General features: G+C 37.9%; 2 protein-coding genes across 2 annotated transcripts in view; one reads left to right on the top strand and one right to left on the bottom strand.

Moving 5' to 3' along the window:
• ctnna1 (catenin (cadherin-associated protein), alpha 1) overlaps nt 1-18,858 on the top strand; it is an 84,437-nt gene that overhangs the window by 30,996 nt on the left and 34,583 nt on the right. The window contains exons 8-12 of the mRNA XM_085475465.1: nt 10,381-10,461; nt 10,746-10,898; nt 16,644-16,736; nt 17,254-17,410; nt 18,295-18,495. Coding sequence (XP_085331591.1) covers nt 10,381-10,461; nt 10,746-10,898; nt 16,644-16,736; nt 17,254-17,410; nt 18,295-18,495 — 685 coding nt within the window. The remainder of the gene's footprint in view (nt 1-10,380; nt 10,462-10,745; nt 10,899-16,643; nt 16,737-17,253; nt 17,411-18,294; nt 18,496-18,858) is intronic.
• Nucleotides 2,985-7,076, bottom strand: lrrtm2 (leucine rich repeat transmembrane neuronal 2). Its single transcript, XM_085475478.1, has 2 exons — nt 6,397-7,076; nt 2,985-5,729 (listed from the first exon to the last, which is right to left on the bottom strand). The coding sequence occupies exons 1-2, from the start codon at nt 6,398-6,400 to the stop codon at nt 4,093-4,095; spliced, it is 1,641 nt and encodes a 546-aa protein (XP_085331604.1). The 5' UTR covers nt 6,401-7,076; the 3' UTR covers nt 2,985-4,092.

Here is an 18,858-nt window from a genome sequence, read left to right as displayed (position 1 = left end):
TGCAGTGGCAGTAATACTTGCACTAAGCAGAGATTTAGAGAGTGGCTCGAAAATCCAGAGGTTAGATAGCCAATAACTGTATTTACTGGAGTGTTATACAACTGTAGAAAAAAAATATGGACACTGAAATGATAAAACGAAGTCTTTTCTGTTGTTTTAGTTTTTATGTAAATTGCTTTACTGTCTTGTGTGAATGTTTCACTTTGATAGTTTTTTTTCTTTTATATTTTGCACATAGAAGCTTAAGACTTTTTTTTTTTGCGTTGATGAATTATATCTACTACTTTTTTTTTTTTTTTTTTTTTTTTTTCTTTTCATCTGAAAGTTGAATCTGAAACTAGACTCAAAGACAGTACTGTTTATAAATGTCACTTGTAAAAACTAAGAAAAAGGAAACACCCATGCCATTAATGTTGCCTACAATCTATTAGCCCACACGAAATGTGAAGTCTTAATTTGTGGTTTTGGTTTTGATTTTCTCCATGTAAGTAAATATCACATTGTCACAGAGTTTCTAATTCCAAAGTTTAATCTCTAGTTTTTTGCTCTGACATCCAAGAAAAATGGACAATGCTGGATGTTACTGGTGTTATCTGATGATCATTATCTGTAACTGCAGTGCTTGTATATCGGTCATTTAATTTTGGGCATTTAATCACATAGGACCAGTGTCGATGCAAAATCACGAATTTGGTGCAGTTAATATTCTCAACAATTCAGTCTTACATAAGACTGGAAATGCTTTAATAGCTTAATTACTGGTTATTCATTGCAGTGTTAGTTTGTAGATTTTTCACTATTTGCTCTTCTATTAAACAACAACCTATAGCTTGTGGTAAAGTAAAAGTTAATTAACTTTTGAATGTACCCATAAACATGAATCCTCATAGCAAAAAAAATTGAATTTTTAAAATCATAAATATTTAAACTATCCTTCTTGAATGTCAACAAGTGTTGAATTTCACTTTGTTGATGTTCAGAGTTTTGCAGTATCATGATTTATACACTGTACTAAAGTGCAATTACAGACCAAACCAAGTTGTGAGCATCCATCAGTTGGCAAACACCTTGTAAATTATAATCATTTTATTTAAAAAATATATGTTTTGAGGGGACAATGTTTTTTTTTTTTTTTTTTTCTTCAGTTTGGCACAGCTTATCCACTATACAGATATGAAATTGTACATATTACAATACAAAAGGAAAATGGGAAGAGAAAAGCATTCATTTTGCACAAAGAGGTTGGGTTAGAGAGGGGATTGGTGCTGCTTTTTTTTTTTTTTTTTTTTTCTTTTTTTTTTTTTCTCCCTATTTTCCTTTTTTTTTTTTTTTTTTCTTTTTTTTTTTTTTTTTTTTTAGGCAGGGTGGGAACAAGGGCTAGAGGATGACAAGAGGAAACAAAAACAGATTACAAAGTGCAAAGGGATGCATATTTCTACAAATTTGTGGATTTTCAGTCACTTGGTACAACTGTAGTATTAAACAGTGAAATGTCTAATGATGGACAGAACTTTATAGGAATTCCATATACATCCCCATACTTGGTGTTATCAAAAACAAAGTCTCCCCATAAAGTTTGCTGAATGAGATTAGGAAATATTCAACTGAATTTTGACTCTTGAACATGCAAGACAGATTAGAAGGGCAATAGTTATAGCAGTGCTAAGCTGGAAACAACTTAAATTAGAAAATGGAGGTGCTTGACTGATCAGTGTATGCAATGCTTTCATTCAATTCAGACATGAAGTGTAACAATTTTTGGTTTACAAAAGCACTTTCTTGTTTTAGGCATCCTATGAGCATGTGCTGAGACATGTTGACACGCAAGCATTCATTTGAGTGTGAAGCCAAATTTTGACAAGCTCAATATAAAGACAAAGCCACAAATGGTACCTCCTCCTTACCTATAGGGGGCATCAGCCAATGAACTTCACCCTAATTGTTGAAAACCAGGCATCTCACTTAAAAGTGCTGCATCTTGTCATCACTAATTGCAGACTTTAGTAAACACGAGTTAAAATACTAGTCCTAGGAATTGATAAGAATATCGTAAAATCGCTGAGTACTTGAATTTTACAGTGTTCAAACATTGGACTGCTCAACACTTGATTAGCTGTGAAGTTGCTGCTACTCTGGTCAGTGTACATTTCATGCCTAAGGTGCTGTCATTCCATTCTCTACTACTTTTACTTGCCCAAAAGGATGCTCGGAATTGTTAAGAAAAAGACATAACCCCATTGTTAAACTCTGTCTTCATCGTCCTATCTATTCCTCTCAGCCCCACTCTTTCACCCTACCCCCACTACTAAATTGAACACAAAGAAGTGCGAAGCTACTGCAGCAGCTTTAGTCTGATGCTAATGCACATCCTCCCCCTGCTGCATACAAATGTGTCCTGACCCAGGCTTGCTGTTTGCTTATCACTGGATCTCCATTTGCTCTCAGGGTATTGACCGCAGTTTAACTTGACACGTTCGAGTGCTAACCTAGGACCTGAAATTCATTTTTCGCTAACAAGAACAAAACCTTAAAAATATATTCGCACATGATTTTTGGTCACAAGGATTAATATACTGTATTATTTTTCAGTGGTAGCATGACTAAATGTTTCTAGATCACTGGTGTGGGTGATAGAATATTAAGTTCATTTTGCCTTGCTTTAATTGGTTCAATCTTGAGCCTGTCAGGACTTATTAGTGTGTAAGCAGTAAAGAGCACAGGCTACTGGGGTTTTGTATTCAGAATAAAATGCGCTCCTGTCTGGCATTTGAGCTGTTTGTTACAGTTTGTCACTTGCTACCCTCACTCTAGCTTGTCTGTATATTGATCCTGGTATAATATAGCTCATCAGTTAATTGTAATCAACACCTAAAGCTGTTGGAAATATTATGGTCACAGTTTGTATGGCAGTTGAAAATGGAGAATCCATGTACAGATCATTGTAGATCATTTTCCATGTCTAGGGTGAGGCTGACATCCATGAGTTGTTTTTTTTTTTTTTTTTTTTTCCTTCTAAGCAGTGTAGTGTGTTGGAAGTTAATCACAGTTGTTCAGTCTGTCCCACAGATTGAGAATTTATTTGTGGTGTTGAGCCCTCGTGGGTGGGAGCTAAAACATCCATTAACTTGAGTCAGCTGCAAAACAGCTTTTCATTTACGGGGGTAACGTCTGATTAAAGAGGTAATTTTTCCAATTTATATAATTGAACATAAATTCTCCATTCTCAGTCCACACTTTCAGTTGCATTTCCACACAGAAATGTTTCTTTGGAGGAAATCCAAATTTATTTATTTTTTTTAGAAATAAAACAATCTCATTCTTACTAAATACAGCCTCTCTTCTTCTTCTTCTTCTTCTTTTTGTTTTCTGTTATTTGAATTTGGCAACCCAAATGTATTCTTGGTGGGAAACCGTGGAACCATGTCAGATTTGCTAAACGTAATGTCATAAGTGATTACTCAATAGAATTTCAGGATTCTTCTATCCGTAACAGATGATTTCTTTATTCATAACATAACAATAATGACATTTACTTTACAGTTATAATTCATAATTTGAGTTTGGTCTTAGTGCCCTTTAATGTATTATAGTTCTCTCAAAACAAAGCTACAAAACAAAATGTTCTGATAATTGGTTCTGTTCATTTGCCCCAGTGATTGAATGTTTGGCTTGGACTGCCTATGGTGTAGTTAGAAACAGCATTTCAAATATTTACTTTTTAAAAGAAAATACATAAATCACATCTTCCCTTAATGTATTCTGTTAGCAGAGGGCCACTTGGCAAAGTAGTTTCTCTGTGCTGCAGAATATAGAGACAGTGGTGGAGACAGATCTCACAGTTTACAATTTTCTTCTTTAAAATGATTGCCCCTGCCTGATATGAACAACCTTGCATTCATATAAAAATAAATTTGTGACTATCTCTACAACGTCCTGTAACTGCCCAACCTCTGCCATTGTAGCATTCTCACATATTCTCAAATCTCACTTGTAGAAATTATGCTTTTTACATAAACTGGGAAAAAAAATCAAACCCTGTATCATCTGAAATGGTCAAATGACAAACCATATGCTCTAGGAATAAATAAGAGTTCATACTTCACACTCTTTGTAAGGCAGCTGCTGACACTTGCACTGCCCGTAGCCGTTGATGATTACGAGTGCCCCTTCTTCATGGCTGGGCTCATACTCATTATAGGGTACCTGCGTAGCTAGGTCTGCCATAGGCTGTCGTTGCTGGGTCCTCATCTGTCTGCGGTTCTGAATAGCCGAACAGTGGCGTATCCGGCGCAGGGTAGGAGGGCAGCACTTCCGTGAGATATAGACAACAAAAATGATGAAAAAGAATGAAAAAAGAAGGGCCATAGTTCCCATGATAACCCTTTGAGTCATAACAGTGTTGTCTGCAGTTGCGAAGTCATCTGTTACAGCTGCCTCTTCCAATGGAGCAGTAGTAGCTTGAGCAGTGCGTGATGTTTGTGTTATGATTGTTGTGGTAGTGACTGTGGTAAAGCTCCCAAAATCCTCTGCATAGTCTGGTGTGGGGGTCGGCTGCATAATTCCAAACAAGGAGCTTGTGATCTCTGCAGCTGTAGTAGCGTCTGTTGTTGTACTAATGGTCTGAACGACTGGTACTGAAAAATTCTGACAAAGTTGGAATCCATAAACGGCATCTAGTATCTCCTCACCTTGGGCATATTCAGGACTGTGGCAGAGGATAGAATGCTCCCACCTTCCCTTAAAGGTGCTTAGCCAAGTGGCAAGAGAGCAAATCCTTTTGGTACATTCCCAAAGGTTGCTGGACAGCCCAATCATACCCAAAGACTGCCACATATCCAAGACTTGGGGATCCAGGCTGCTCAGTTTGTTGTTATCCAGCAGCAAAACTTTTAAATTTGGCAGCGTTTGAAATACATCAGGGGTCAGGACACGAATTTCATTTCCTGTGAGGTCCAGCTTCTCCAGCGTGGTCCAGATCCATTCCATGCCACATGTTACGTTGCTGATCTTATTCCATTGCAGGTATAGAAATTGAAGGGCAACAAGGCGAGGGAAATGGGCCAAGTTTATCTTGGTCAGTTGATTGTGCTCCAAGTGGAGCTCTTTAAGCTTGATGAGCCCAGCAAATCCATTTCGTGCCAGGCTTCGGAGACGGTTGCTGCTTAGGCCCAGATATTCCAGGCTACGGCAGTCCCAAAATGCCCGAACAGGTGTGGTGCGAAGTAAATTAGAGCGGAGGTGGAGTATCTGGAGCTTCCTCAGTCCGTGAAACAGTTCTGGCTCCAAAGCAGTCATCTGATTGAAGGACAGGTCCAGTATCTGAAGATTGATGAGGTGGATGAAGGTTGTGTTGGGCAACTTGGTGATACGATTGGAGCTCAAATTGAGGTCCTTCAGTTTATAGAGCCCTTGAAAGGCATCCTCTTGTACTGTGGTAATCTGGTTGTGGTCTAGATGTAGCCAAGTGAGCTGGCTGAAACCATAGAATTGATCAGGACTGAGCTCAGTGATACTATTGTGTCGTAATGACAGCCCCAGGGCTCCCTTGTCCACACCATCTGGAGGTGCCTTAAGCCCCTGGGTGTCGCAGTAAAACTGCAGGTCCTCACAGCGGCATTTTTGAGGGCAGGTTGTGCACAACGCAGGAGACAGCAGGCACGCTAGGAGCATGCTGATCACAGACAGAGCCGCTGGTGCAGGTCCCACCAATGGCCACCTTGAATGGAAACCTGGGTGGGTTCAAAGACAAGAAAATGAACTGTGGGGCGGGAAAGCTAATCTCTGCAGAGTACTTATTACTAATTCATGCTGGCAGTTATGCTTTTTTGTGTACGCTCTGTCTTGTCCTTACATATAGCTGCTAAGGTATTTTACATTGGCAACTTTAACAGTGTATGTAAACATGATACCCTTGAGATTCGGTTTAATGGAGATGTCATTTTCTCAGCAAGGCTTCTAATGATCAGCTGCATACATAAGGCAGACCTTTTTTTTTTTTTCTCCTCTCCCTTACCATTTATATTAAGCCTGTTTTGGTCCACATTTTGTGCTATTCATTCGAGCATAATTTTCTTAATATTGTCCTTTTTTTTTTTTTTAATTAAGTGCTCTATGCTTCTTTTTTTTTTTCCTAGGGGAGAAAAAAACTAACATAGGGTGTTCAGGAAAAAATAATAATTAAAAAAAAAATCTTTTTTTTCATCACTTATGAGATCTTCTAGAAGATTCAAATGTTAAAAATGTATGTCTTCCCAACTCTTCTGTCTGAAGGAGGAAACATGAAGGACCATTGCAGTAAATAGACTAGGCAGAAGAGCTTTTAGTCTTCAGCCTCCCTCACTCTTACTTGTATTCCCTATTCATGTCCAGACCTGTCATATAAAGGGGCTAACTTACCCATTCTTTTGTGCACATCGGAGGCTGCATTCAACTGTCCTTTTCCGCAGACTCTTGGAGCAACCAGATGGAAGAAAAATCCAAAGGGAAAAAGCCCTTTTGATTAAGCACAAAAGGAATCAGCCTCTTGGGAAATAAAGCAATTCTGAACCCACCCAATTCAAACAAAATATGAAATTCCATGTCCCGACTAGATGTTTATTCCTTTTATTTTGTTAGTCCTTTAAAATCCAGGCTCATAGAAGAGTGAGTCTTTTTCTTCCAGCCCACGAATCCTTGAAGAAATTATTATTTTTTTTTAAGTTGATCAGTTGCATCCAGAGCGACTCCAGTGATCAGACCCCCCCCCTCTCCCTTTTTCTTCTTTTTCTTTTTTTTACCCTTTTGTTTCCTTTCCTCCGCAATGGTGTCAGCTCAGACCGTTAATTGAAGATCAAGCGCTTCTCTTTCATTGCCGTGGTCCTCCAACCCTAACTTGTTGATGGCAGCCAGAGATCTTGCTTCTGACGCCGGCTCAGTCTCAGCATAGCCTCTGCAGAGCTGTGAGCGGAGCCCTCGTCTGCTAGCTGAGACGCAGGGAGAGAGAGAAAAAAGCAGAGCAGGGAGTCAGGGATGTTATTCTGTGCTTTTTTGTTGCAGCCACTCACTGCTACAGAGTGGTGGCAGCCTGGCGTCGATCATCACTACTGTTTCTCTCTCTCTTTTTCTCTCCCACACACACACACACACACAAACACCCTCTCACTCTCCTGCTCAGTCACTTGCTCTCTGCCTCATACACAGTGCTTGTGCACCTTAGTCTTCCTCCACCTCCCTCTTGCATTTCCCTTCCCTCCCACTGGCTCGTCACCTTCAGAATATTGATATCTTGAACGTGTTGCGGCAGCATGCTGTTGAAATTAACCACAGCTGTAAATCTGTCTCGCATTGCTGCTGTTCTGCAGACTGTATGTATAAATGTATACACAGGACATAAACCTTAAAAAAAATAAAAAAAAATAAAAAGAGAGAACGCAGCAAAACAGATTTTACTACATCAGTGCTAACATAGGGTGTCAAATTTACATATCCTGGTTGCAGTTCTTTAACTTTTGAGGACAGGCATGTGATCAATTGCCAGCTCCTTTGAAGTTAAGTTAGGCTAGCTTTTAAAATGTAAAGGTCAAGGAAAAATACTGGGTTATTCATGTGATGCATTAAAAGGATTTGAAATTTACTAATGCTAACATGTATCTACTTGACCTTAAGCTATTTTGTGATTATTTTTTTATTTTTTTTATTTTCTGTTGGAAAAATGTTTGCATTTCAGAGGTTTTTTTTTTTAATAAATTTTTTTTTTGAATCCCCCTTTTTAAAAAAAAAAAAAAAAATAAAAAAAATTATTATTATTTGTTTATTGTTGTTTTGCTGTTCATCCCTTTTGGTAGAAAAACTGAGGTAGCTGAAAAGTCGAGGTGTGAAATGAACCGTGGTGATGAGAAATTCCTTAATCCCTTGTCCCTATAGTTCTTCATTATTTAATGTTTGGTTGAGGTGCGTTTTGGGGTATATGCATCAAATTAAATTGCAATCAGGCAGACTACTTAGCAGAAATGGTATGAAGAACAGATGGTATCCTGCTCAAAGTTGGTTCTTCGGCCCCAGTCTCCTTAAATTTATCTGATCTGGATTTTAAACATTGTTATTTAATGAAAGCACGTAACAATGCACACTGATCACTGATTGGTGATGGTGAATTCCATATTTTCTGTTTTTTCACAATTTAAGTTGGAACACAGAAAAAGTAAGCCCCGTCATTATCTGGCGGTGAATTTGCAGGTCATTTGTCCTGCATGTTGCTGTATTTTTCCACATCTATTTTAGCCTGCATCCTCAAAATGGGAGAAAACATGTAAAAATACTAAGACCTTACAGGAATGTTCCATCTGTCTGTGTGTCGTCTGCTTAGTGGCAATTTGGCGTGTTGCAAACGTAAATTTTAAAAGGGGGAAAACATTAAATTATACTTAATTTGTACTTAAAGTTCAATAAATGTATAACTTATAACTAATCCAACTAAGATGAACTTTGAAAAGCAATAATGTTGAATTGTTGAAAAGCAATAATATTGACTGCATATTATTTGACTCTTAGAGCAGACTCTTGCTTACATTGAAACACTAGTGGGTTTTTGTTGAACGGGATGTTCCTAAATCTGTCCTAAAGGAGATGGATATACTCACCTGGCTATCATAAAAGATTCTACAGAGAAACTGCTTCCATAATGAGCACCTGAAGAAGTGCTTTAGAACCCCTTGGCGTGGAAATGAAATATAGGCTAGGCATGAATGAAATAGGATTGAAAGTGTTGGGGCAAAGCAGGCTAAAGCACTACCACAGCACTGTATCCAGCCAGCACAAAATCACAGGGGATTAGTGCTGTGGAGCTCCATGGCCCCTAACTGTGTGCACAAGCCCCCAACGGGCATAAGGCAGTGGGGGATGGGGTAGGTCAATGCTACCGCCATCCATGGTGTTACGTTGCAGTTGATTTAAGCATTATAAAGGAAAAGAAGAGCCCAGAGTCCAACTGGTCCTTTGCCTTTACTCAGACCTTTCCTGTCCATCTAATTTTGCTCTAATTTTATGGCTCTCCACTATCTGGGAATTTTCACTCTTTCTCACTTTATCTTAAGCGTTTCTAAAAGTTTTCAGTGTTTTTCTTTTGTACTTTGCAGAATGTGATCAAACATCTCTCTACTAAAACTACTCAGTAGTTACGAATGTGTTCACTGCAAGGCAGCCCCTGAGTACTTGTGTGGATACAACTAAGAACTTATTTAAACGAGAAATGGATGCATAGGTTTAAATGTATAAGACTGATATGATTTTGGGCCTTTATGACTTTCCCAAAGTTGGTCAGTGCTTGTGTAGCAACAAGTCACCTCTACTTACGTCACCTTATGATAGCCAATCCAGTCCTTACTTTGTTCTCAATAGTTTCCACAGTTGGGAGCTAATGTTGGCCTTTAAAGCTTGAAGATAAATGGCTTATTCTAATACAAAATGACCAAAGGACTTGGGCAGCATTGTAATAAAAATTAGTGAGGGGGAATAATGAAACAAAATGAGCACTTGTAATATTATTAACCCTGAATCAAATTAGAATCACAAATGTGACAAATATAAAATGATTTACAACAGTTTCAAGTTTGACAGCCCATTGGATTTAGAAACGTTGGCTGTTACCAGACTACTTTTAATGTTGTGCGCAGGTCTTTATAGCATATCCATGAAGAGCGCTGTGGTGGTAGAGAGGCTTTGAAAGGATTTGGGTAGCTTCCCCCCCCCCTCTTCAATAAAATTTTGGATTTTAAAAGCAGTTTGCAACCAACAGAAACACGTAAGAGGATGCATTGCACATTAAATATGACACTGATATAATGCAAAGGATCTTTTTTTTTTTTTTTTAATAAAAGCCAATGTGGTGGCTGTTGCCCTGTTTACTTTCAGTGTGTATACATTATTAATTTAAATTGTTAGCTGGTATTCTGTCGGTGCATTACTTGCTGTGAGTCGGTGGAGGATGTCATTGTTTATTGGAGAACAAAATGAACAATAACTGGAGGCTTCAGAAATGAACTGGACTTGGTATCTCCAAACATTAGCTCCACGAAGCAGAATAGCTCAAGCTTGTTGAAAATTACATTTCATTTCAGAGTAACACCTACAGGGTGACCCAAGTCTGCTCTAGAAGAGTTTGGGTGACGTTAAAGTATAAATTGTATAACTACCCTGTTGGTTTAAAAATGAAAAGATGCAAGGGATGATTTACAGATATGAATATTTTTGTCATTTTGCCTTTTTATTTACTCAAGACTGTTTAATATTTTAGGTTTGATATTGATTTAATTTGATCTGATCCCAAGACTTTTCAGGATTTTTGACACATGAGCTAGTCACCGTTATTCTACTCACTAATTACTACTTTTTTCCATGTTTCAGGCGGGAAGAAAGGACAGAAGCGATGCTCTGAACACTGCCATTGATAGAATGACAAAGAAGACTAGAGACCTTCGCAGACAGGTACTTTTTTTTTTGTGAACTTCCTTTTCCCTCTTTCCACTAGGTCTTCAACTTTAAACTGTAGTGTTTGCGCTCAGTGAACTTTTATTGGAAAAAAACAAATCAAATATTTTTTTTCTTCAGCCTTTTGAAGTTTACCAGCAAACCTCAGGAGACTCTTGTCTCTCATAATGTCAGGATGTAATCTGTAGTTCAAAAAAGCTGTGGTAGACATCAGTCTGTATGTAAAGGATATGCACCAAGGGCATTCTAACGCTTTTTCAAAAAATCATCTTATTTCACAGCTGCGCAAAGCTGTGATGGACCATGTCTCCGACTCTTTCCTGGAGACTAATGTTCCCCTCCTGGTCCTCATTGAAGCTGCTAAGAATGGCAATGAGAAAGAAGTTAAGGAATATGCTCAGGTGTTCCGTGAGCATGCCAACAAACTGATTGAGGTATTGTATGTTTTTCTTTTTGTTTGTGTGTTTTGTTTTTGTTTTTTTTTGTTTTCCCTTCCCCTTCCTCTCTCTCTCCAGTGCATTTGCAGTCAGAACCTGACCCACCCCCAGATCATAACACTCAAATGCTTCAAATCTATCCCATTAGTATTGCATATTTAATTTTTATTGTTTCTGTTCTCTGAGATAAAACTTGTGATAAGACTATAGCATTATTGTCCCTTTAAAAGGCTTCTTTAAAGGTCTTTGGTCAATTCAGTCTGATGTTGGTCACACTCTCGCACACAAACATTAAATAAAGAAATGATAATTATTAAACTTAATATTTAAGGAGCTCTATTGCAGATCCTGGATCCTTTTCCCCCTAAAATGAAAAATAATAAAAAATTGCTATGTGGCCAAAGACATCAAAATTGCTCTTTCTTTATTATATAATGATTGGATTTATATAGCGCTTTTCAATGCACCCAAAGCGCTTTACAATGCCACTATTCATTCACTCTCGCATTCACACACTGGTGGAGTATGAGAAACAAAAAATATATTTAGATCATTATGAAACTGTTTCAGGCTGTCATAGTAGTCACGTGAGTAATCTTTAAAATCTAGTTTTGAGTCCATAACCTTCCACTAACAGACGAGAATGCAATACATGGTTAAAAAAAAAATTCAAGATGCAAGGAGAAAAGCAAAGTAATGGACTCGATAGGCAAGAAACTAACAGAACATTCAGCCAGGCTCATTAGTGGTCTTTCCTTCCGTTCCTCTAATGCCTGTGTAGAGCATCATATGACATTTGAAAGTGACTTCTGTCTATGGGCATATTGCCATGAGTATAGCTGGATATGTTAGACTAGCCAGGACAAGCAGCATGCATATTCACCAGGGAAACCATTGAAGCATCAGAAGGAAAGGGGGAGTGGGCAACAACACTGGGGAGTAACCCCTTAAGTAGCACCCGAAGGCCTGAGTGTCATATGTGGCATTAGAGCACTAGACCTTGCTAATGCATGGTTACTATTTGTGCTTGTAACACTTAGAAACACAAGGGGGGAGTGTGTAATTTAAAAAAAAAAAAAAAATTACATTTAAACCAAAGTAGTTTTGGTTTAAATTTGTTATGAACTTTATGGAGAAATTTCTTTTAGTAATTTTTGCTTACAGTTTTCATTTTCATTTGAATATACATGTTGTATGATATCAATCTAAGAATAGAAGGTGCATCTGTAAAAACCGCTTATCAGCAGCACAAAAGAAAAACTGTACAAATGATGTTTAAAGAATGTAAACTCCAAATGCTGTCTATTTTAAAGCTGGGGTTCGTTGTGGTAATTGTTGCTATCATGACTTTAACTAGAATATTTTACTTCCAAAGTCTCCATATCTGCAGTTGAACTGAGCTCCTACATCAGTCTAGTTGTACTAAAATATTTATCAGCAAAATATGTTTTTGTCATACATAAATTAGGAATGCTAGTAGTGTAGTAAAGCCACTGAACAGCATCTTGGCACTGAGTTGATGGGCATCATTATGGTAGAGTTTTAAGCACTGGGCAAAGTAACTTTCTTGCTCATTACGCATTTTCTAAAAGGGAGCCAGTTGCCATAAATTCCCATTTCAAAATCTACATTAGGAGATATTCAGTGTAATCTAGCAGTTTATCCTCCACATACTTTCTTTAGTGTGTTCCTTCCAAAAAACGACAAACATCAACTGCTGCAACACAAGCGTTCACAACCTAAGTTGATGTATGCCTTCAAACCTAGAGAGAGCCCAGCTCTAACTAGGACCTGGGAATTATAAATCATGTTTTGCAACAGCCTTGACAGAAGTTGCATACGTTACTCTTCATTTTGGCTAAAGATTTCTGCCTTTGTAGAAGCTGCCAACATTGCATTTTGTCATTTTTACATTAACCTTTTTAATTATTTTTTTATGTATCCCATCCCTGGTTAATATGATTGGCAAAAGCACACAGTCAAGTATTATCTCACTTCTCAGGAAAATTATTCCTGTAAGCCAACATCAATACAATCGGCTGAACAGTAAGCAGTTCACAGTAGACCTCTTGGCTTTCACCTTTAAATAAAAATGGTTGACATTTACCTTCAAATGCATGGTAGGAAGTAGGTATTGAACTGTGCTGTGGGCCGCTCTAGATTAGAGCCTTTGCCAAACAATATATATGCAAATCAATAGAGCTGGAAAGACTAGAGAGAGAAGTTGAAACATGTTTGTTTCTTTATAACATATGGAACAAAAATGCTTTAAATGTAGAATGTCCTCTGTTCAGTAGCAGGAATAGCAAAGAGCAACCAGTCTCTGGCTGTGTTTTGTATGACATCACAGGTTGCGCAATTGTAGTCTGCCGTAAGGCAAATGGCCTATTACATTACACACATTTTTATGAAAGCTACATTATGACTGACCCATATTTAGAGAATGAGGGGGATACAAAAAACTGCATTCAATTTGGCATGCACCAAGCTGTGTAAGGCTCTCATCCAGGCAAAGGGATGGTTGTCACATTATGCAGAGGGTTACTTATTTACCTCATTTAGATAAGTTGTTTGTTTTTGAGTGCACACTCAGTTCTGAAATATAAGCTTTGGAGTGTGAAGCCACTATAAGTCATAAAGATGTGCTACATAGCAGGTTGAGATGCAGAGATGTGCATTACTGATGGTATAATCAGCAGTGGAAAGTGAATTTACTGGTAAACCCCACCTAAGGATTTCTTTTGTTTAAGAAAAAAAATTAAGCATTGCCCTAAAGCTTGCTTTTTTTTTAATGTTTTAAAAAAAACAACAACAACAAACTTGCACCCATTATTCATAACTCTAAAACCGGTCACTAAATATTGTGTTCCCTCATGTCAGTAAAACAACTCTTGGTAATCAGCTTTTCCATGAGTGCATGGAGTTAATCAGTGTATTTAATCTTACCTGTCAGTGGTATTATGTCATTGACATGTGAATGACCAGTTGTACACCCCTTTATTTTAAAAAGATTTGGTGTCTGAATACCTTATCCATTAGACCTGAACATCAATAACTTTTTTTTTAAGCTTGATGTATGGACGGTCACACTGCAGTTGTATACTTGGCTCAATAGCACTGATACTAAACCACTGCAGTGATTAAGATATTTTATGCTAAATATATTATCCATGATATTAGCATAAGTTTGTAGTTTGTTGGATTATCTGTCCTTAGTGCAACTGCTTGATTGGGATAACTGTTACAGGGCCATAGTTATTTCAAATAAATGCAACCCCAGTGTCTCAGCTTTAACATATGTTTGGTATGTTCACTGTGAGAAATATGGGTTTGAGATTTGTAAATCATTGCTTTTTTTTTTTCTTCACTTTTACATTTTACACAATGTCTCAGCTTTCTTGGAGTTGGGTTTGTACGTATTGTTGATGACAGAGTACTTCTTTAACAAGGGGTTGTGTATTAAGGAATAGCTCTGTAGGACAGGAAGGTAAGAAAACGGGTGCACTTTTGTAATTGTTTGCATAGACTGTAAAGTCGGGCTCCCCTGATACTTTAAATGGTATGGTACAGTGTTGCAAGTGGAATGGCATCTCTCTATGCAGAAACATCTCCTTTCCCAGTGGTTCACAGGGGGCGTCATCAAAAGCTTTTGTGAAAGATCGTGCAAGTAAAAACACAGGTCTTTCCAGTTTTTCTTCATGTAACCACTCTTCATTCGTCCTCATGGATTACTAAATGTTCTCCCTCTGGTTCCAGTATGTTTGAATAGCGATGTAGAATATGTTTATATCAATGTTTCAGTGCTTTAGCTACACAGTGAAGAAAGTGCTTCTCATCAGCAAATTACTCAGACATTTTAAGGTTTGAAAGGGGCTCCTCAATGCAATACTTTGGCAGCCAGTGATGCACCAGCCCATCAAATAAGATGTTTTTTGTTTTTTCTAATAAGTATTATTTTCTAATAAGTATTATTTCCCTGTCTGTTAATGGTACCAGAGGAAGAATATCATCACAGAAACCTGTTTTTGAATAGAAGTTGATTAAAGGAAAAAGATAAATTGAATGCCTAAGCTGAGCTTTGTTCATTCCTTTTCCAACCTCGTGTTTTTGCTCCAATCAGACATATTATTAATGTACGTTTTAAAATTCAGTGTGTCACCTTGGCTGACAGTTTTGTTGTGCTTTTTGACCCAGACGTCAGTAAAGTAGTAAATTAGTGACCAAACTTTAACAGATTTATGTGTGGGAATACAAAAATAAGAGCAAAGCTGTTGGACTCCTAGTGCTTTTGCTGTCATGAGTTGGTTTAGTCCTTTGTAATTGATTATGTTTCAGCACATTTTCTATCTGTTGAATAATCCCATTTTGGCGCAGTTCCTCACATCCCAGGCATTCTGTTACAGCATTGCTGCCAGTATATGCCAACCAAAATGGGAATCTTCAAAGCCTTTGACCTAAATTTATGTCGCTATAAGTAGATGTCTAATGTAAAACTTGAGTATGAAAGACTATTTAGAGATAATTGTAGGAGAGCTTTATTTTAGTCAAGACAGAAAAAAATTACTGATGTTAGCAGCTGCAGGCAAGATTTGCTTAGTTTAGCACTCCCGTTCTCACTCTACTGCTCACTTTTTGAAAGTGTCATTAATATTTGCCTCTCCAGGAGCGTAATGGCAATCTGGCAGTCTTGTGATTCAGTCACTGAGAATAACGATATCCTTGAGTTAACCAGCTACAACTTAGATTTCCATTTGGTGAAATTTACTTTTATTCTGGGAATTGAATACAGAACTTTCCCAACAGCTCTGCTTTTGTTTTTCTTCCTACTTTTTTGGTTTCTCCCTCTGTGTCATCATATTGTATCCTTTTTAGCAGCTTTATAAATTAATCCACAGCAGTGGGTTTGTATTCCACAGGGATTAGTTGTATTGCAGAGCTGCTCCATTTCTGACGGAAGAATCCCTAAACCAGGCTACCATAATGAACTTATCCAAGTTTAATTATGTATCTACAGTATGTATGGCGTTTGTTTCTGTTTTTTCTCAAAATTAGTGCAGTGCCCCGTTCAAAGTGCTGCCTTTATTCAGAACAGGCTCACAGCATCTGAGATTTGTGGCGAGAGGAATGGTAACAAAATGGATAAATGATTTGGGTTGCTAACACCCACTCTGCTTGAGCCAACACTGCACTTATTGGTTCCTGTGAGTTAGAGGGACCATTTCAAGCAATGGAAAGACAGACACTAGCAATTAAGTGTTTAAATTTTCATATTGTGATTATTTTCTTATCACAAATATCAATATTTATCACAGCTATCGGTTTTGTTACTTGCTGTGAAAATGTGCTGAAAGTATATTAAAACAAACTGAAATTGTCTTAACAAATGTTATATTGATTGAGGGTTATAAACAAAAAAAGACCACCACTGAATATGAACAATTTAGTTTTGACTGTGGTTTTCTTCCTTTTTATTTGAATAATTTATAGCTCCACGCCTCAGCCAAGCGTGATACAAAGCTTTGTACTGAAAACAAACATCTATACTAGTTTGCATATGAGTAGTTTTAGCGACTTCACACACCTTAAATAATTATCAAGAATCAATGGACACAACACTGGAAGGTTTTTCTTGTTTTTGTTTTTTGAAGCAGGGTAATCACACATGTTGTTTTTTGTTGTTTTTTTTTTTTTTTGTGAGATTTCTTGCCTTTGGTTAACAATTTTGTTTTTTGTTCATTGTAGGTGGCAAATCTGGCATGCTCCATTTCCAACAATGAGGAAGGGGTAAAACTGGTCCGTATGGCTGCATCTCAACTAGAAAGTCTTTGCCCCCAGGTATGTTTGCCCCCAGCTGTCACCCAGCTCAGGTCTTGGAGCACATCCAAAAGTCAATAAATTTAATTGCAAGAACATACTGTCTTCAGCAAACAACAGTTGAAATCTGTTTACGTCTCTAACCTCCCTTTTGTGTGTGTGTGTGTGTGTGTGTGTGTGTGTGTGTGTGTGCGCGCGCAAATAACAAGTTTGTTTTGCTTGTCAATCTTTTGACCATTGAGTCCATTTTTTCCACACACCTGCTGCTAACGCTCTTTTTAAGCTCATCTAATGAGTCCCATTCATCCTGAGCTATGATATCCACAGATGTTTCTTAGTCCAAAACAATCTATTATTTTTGCCCTAGTCAGTATCTAAAAACACTCCCTGTAATCACCTCTAGAAATTAATTTTCTTCCTAATTCAATCCTAACATTGAGCTAGGGAATGGGGTCTTCGTGCAATCAACCTATGCTAATGTTGTGGCTCAAGGCTATGTTGTAATTGAGCTTTAATGGTTGTAATTGGGTGATTACAGGTGATTAATGCAGCGTTAGCCCTTGCTGCCAAGCCCAACAGTAAGGTGGCCCAGGACAATATGGATTTGTTCAAGGAGCAGTGGGAGAAGCAGGTTCGTGTCCTCACTGATGCTGTCGATGACATAACCTCCATTGATGACTTCCTTTGTGTGTCTGGTAAGTCTTGTTCATTTGCATGTCATAGCCATGAGGAAACAAAATAAGTTTTTCCAAATAGTTGTAATGGTCTGGATTTTATTATTCGTGATGCTTATAGACTAAACGCAGTGCATAACGGAGGAAAAACCTTTTTATACGGTCTGTGGTAGTAGTGTTTCCTCGTGAGTCGCAGTCACGCTGTACACTTCTCAGATATATATATATATATATATATATATATATCTGACGTGGCCTTAGCAAAATGTTTAAACGTAGAAGACCATATTTGTCACCATTATCCACACAACAGAGTGATTGAGATTGTAGTGCAGTACTAACCACTGTTATTTGATTTAAAATATAACGTATGTATGTAAGATGCATAAGCCATCTTAATTCTCCCTTTGTCCAACAACAAGCATTGGTTCACTCTCCAAGGTATCATTATGCGCTATAGAGAAAAACCCAGAAGCATGAACAGAACTACATCTATATTTGACATCCTGTCATGTACGTTGAAGCACACAAATGGTTTAGAGTCCTCATTAAGCATTAAGCAGAGTGGCTTCTCTGACCTCCAGCCAAGGACGGACTGTAATTTACACAGTGGACATTTGCATTTTATAGGCGGCTCATTAATAAGTATTCTAAGAATTGGTTTTCAAACCCATACCTTCCAACAAACGCATATTATGTACTTGAGTTTTTCAGTGGCTTTTAATTTCAGGACTAACTCAGGAATGAGAACTTCCTAATAATTTTTTTTTAGACTGTCACATTATGTGTCATATTATACTGTAGTCGTTTTGATTAAAATAAAAAAAAGTGTGGGTGTGTGTGGAGAGGTCTGACTGTCCGTCCGGGCTGTACACTAATAATTTCACACTGCTTTATGTCCCCAGAGAACCACATCCTGGAGGATGTGAATAAGTGTGTCATTGCTCTGCAAGAGAAAGATGTTGATGGTTTGGACCGTACCGCCGGGGCTATTCGAGGCCGTGCTGCCAGAGTTGTCCATGTGGTTACTTCAGAGATGGACAATTATGAACCTGGAGTCTACACAGAGAAGGTTTTGGAGGCAACAAAGCTCCTTACTGATACAGGTACCACAGAAACAAATAAGTTTACTACTAAATAAATTTAGACAAATACTGAGAGGGTAGACACGGTAACACTTGCTAATGTAGGTTACTCCAAGTTAAATGAGAAGGCAGTGGGTCCATGGGCATGGATGGCGTCATGGTTGCTGTGTCCATATTTTATATACATTGTGTGGTTAACACTTATACCATATTTTCCGCACTATAAGGTGCACTTAAAATCCTTTAATGTTCTCAACTCGGCAGTGTGCCTTATCTGGTGCAGCTTATCTATGAATTCTGGCTGTTTACTGACTTCGAGCCGGTTTTATGTGGTACACGCCGCTCAAAAATCTGTCGAAATGTTTTAGTAGGACTTTGCTGAGC

The sequence above is a fragment of the Copadichromis virginalis genome, linkage group LG2, assembly GCF_057382275.1.
Source record: "Copadichromis virginalis isolate Kocher_CV1m ecotype Utaka linkage group LG2, C_Virginalis_male_GT1.1, whole genome shotgun sequence".
NCBI lineage: Eukaryota > Metazoa > Chordata > Actinopteri > Cichliformes > Cichlidae > Copadichromis > Copadichromis virginalis.
This window is presented reverse-complemented; position numbering and strand designations above follow the sequence as displayed.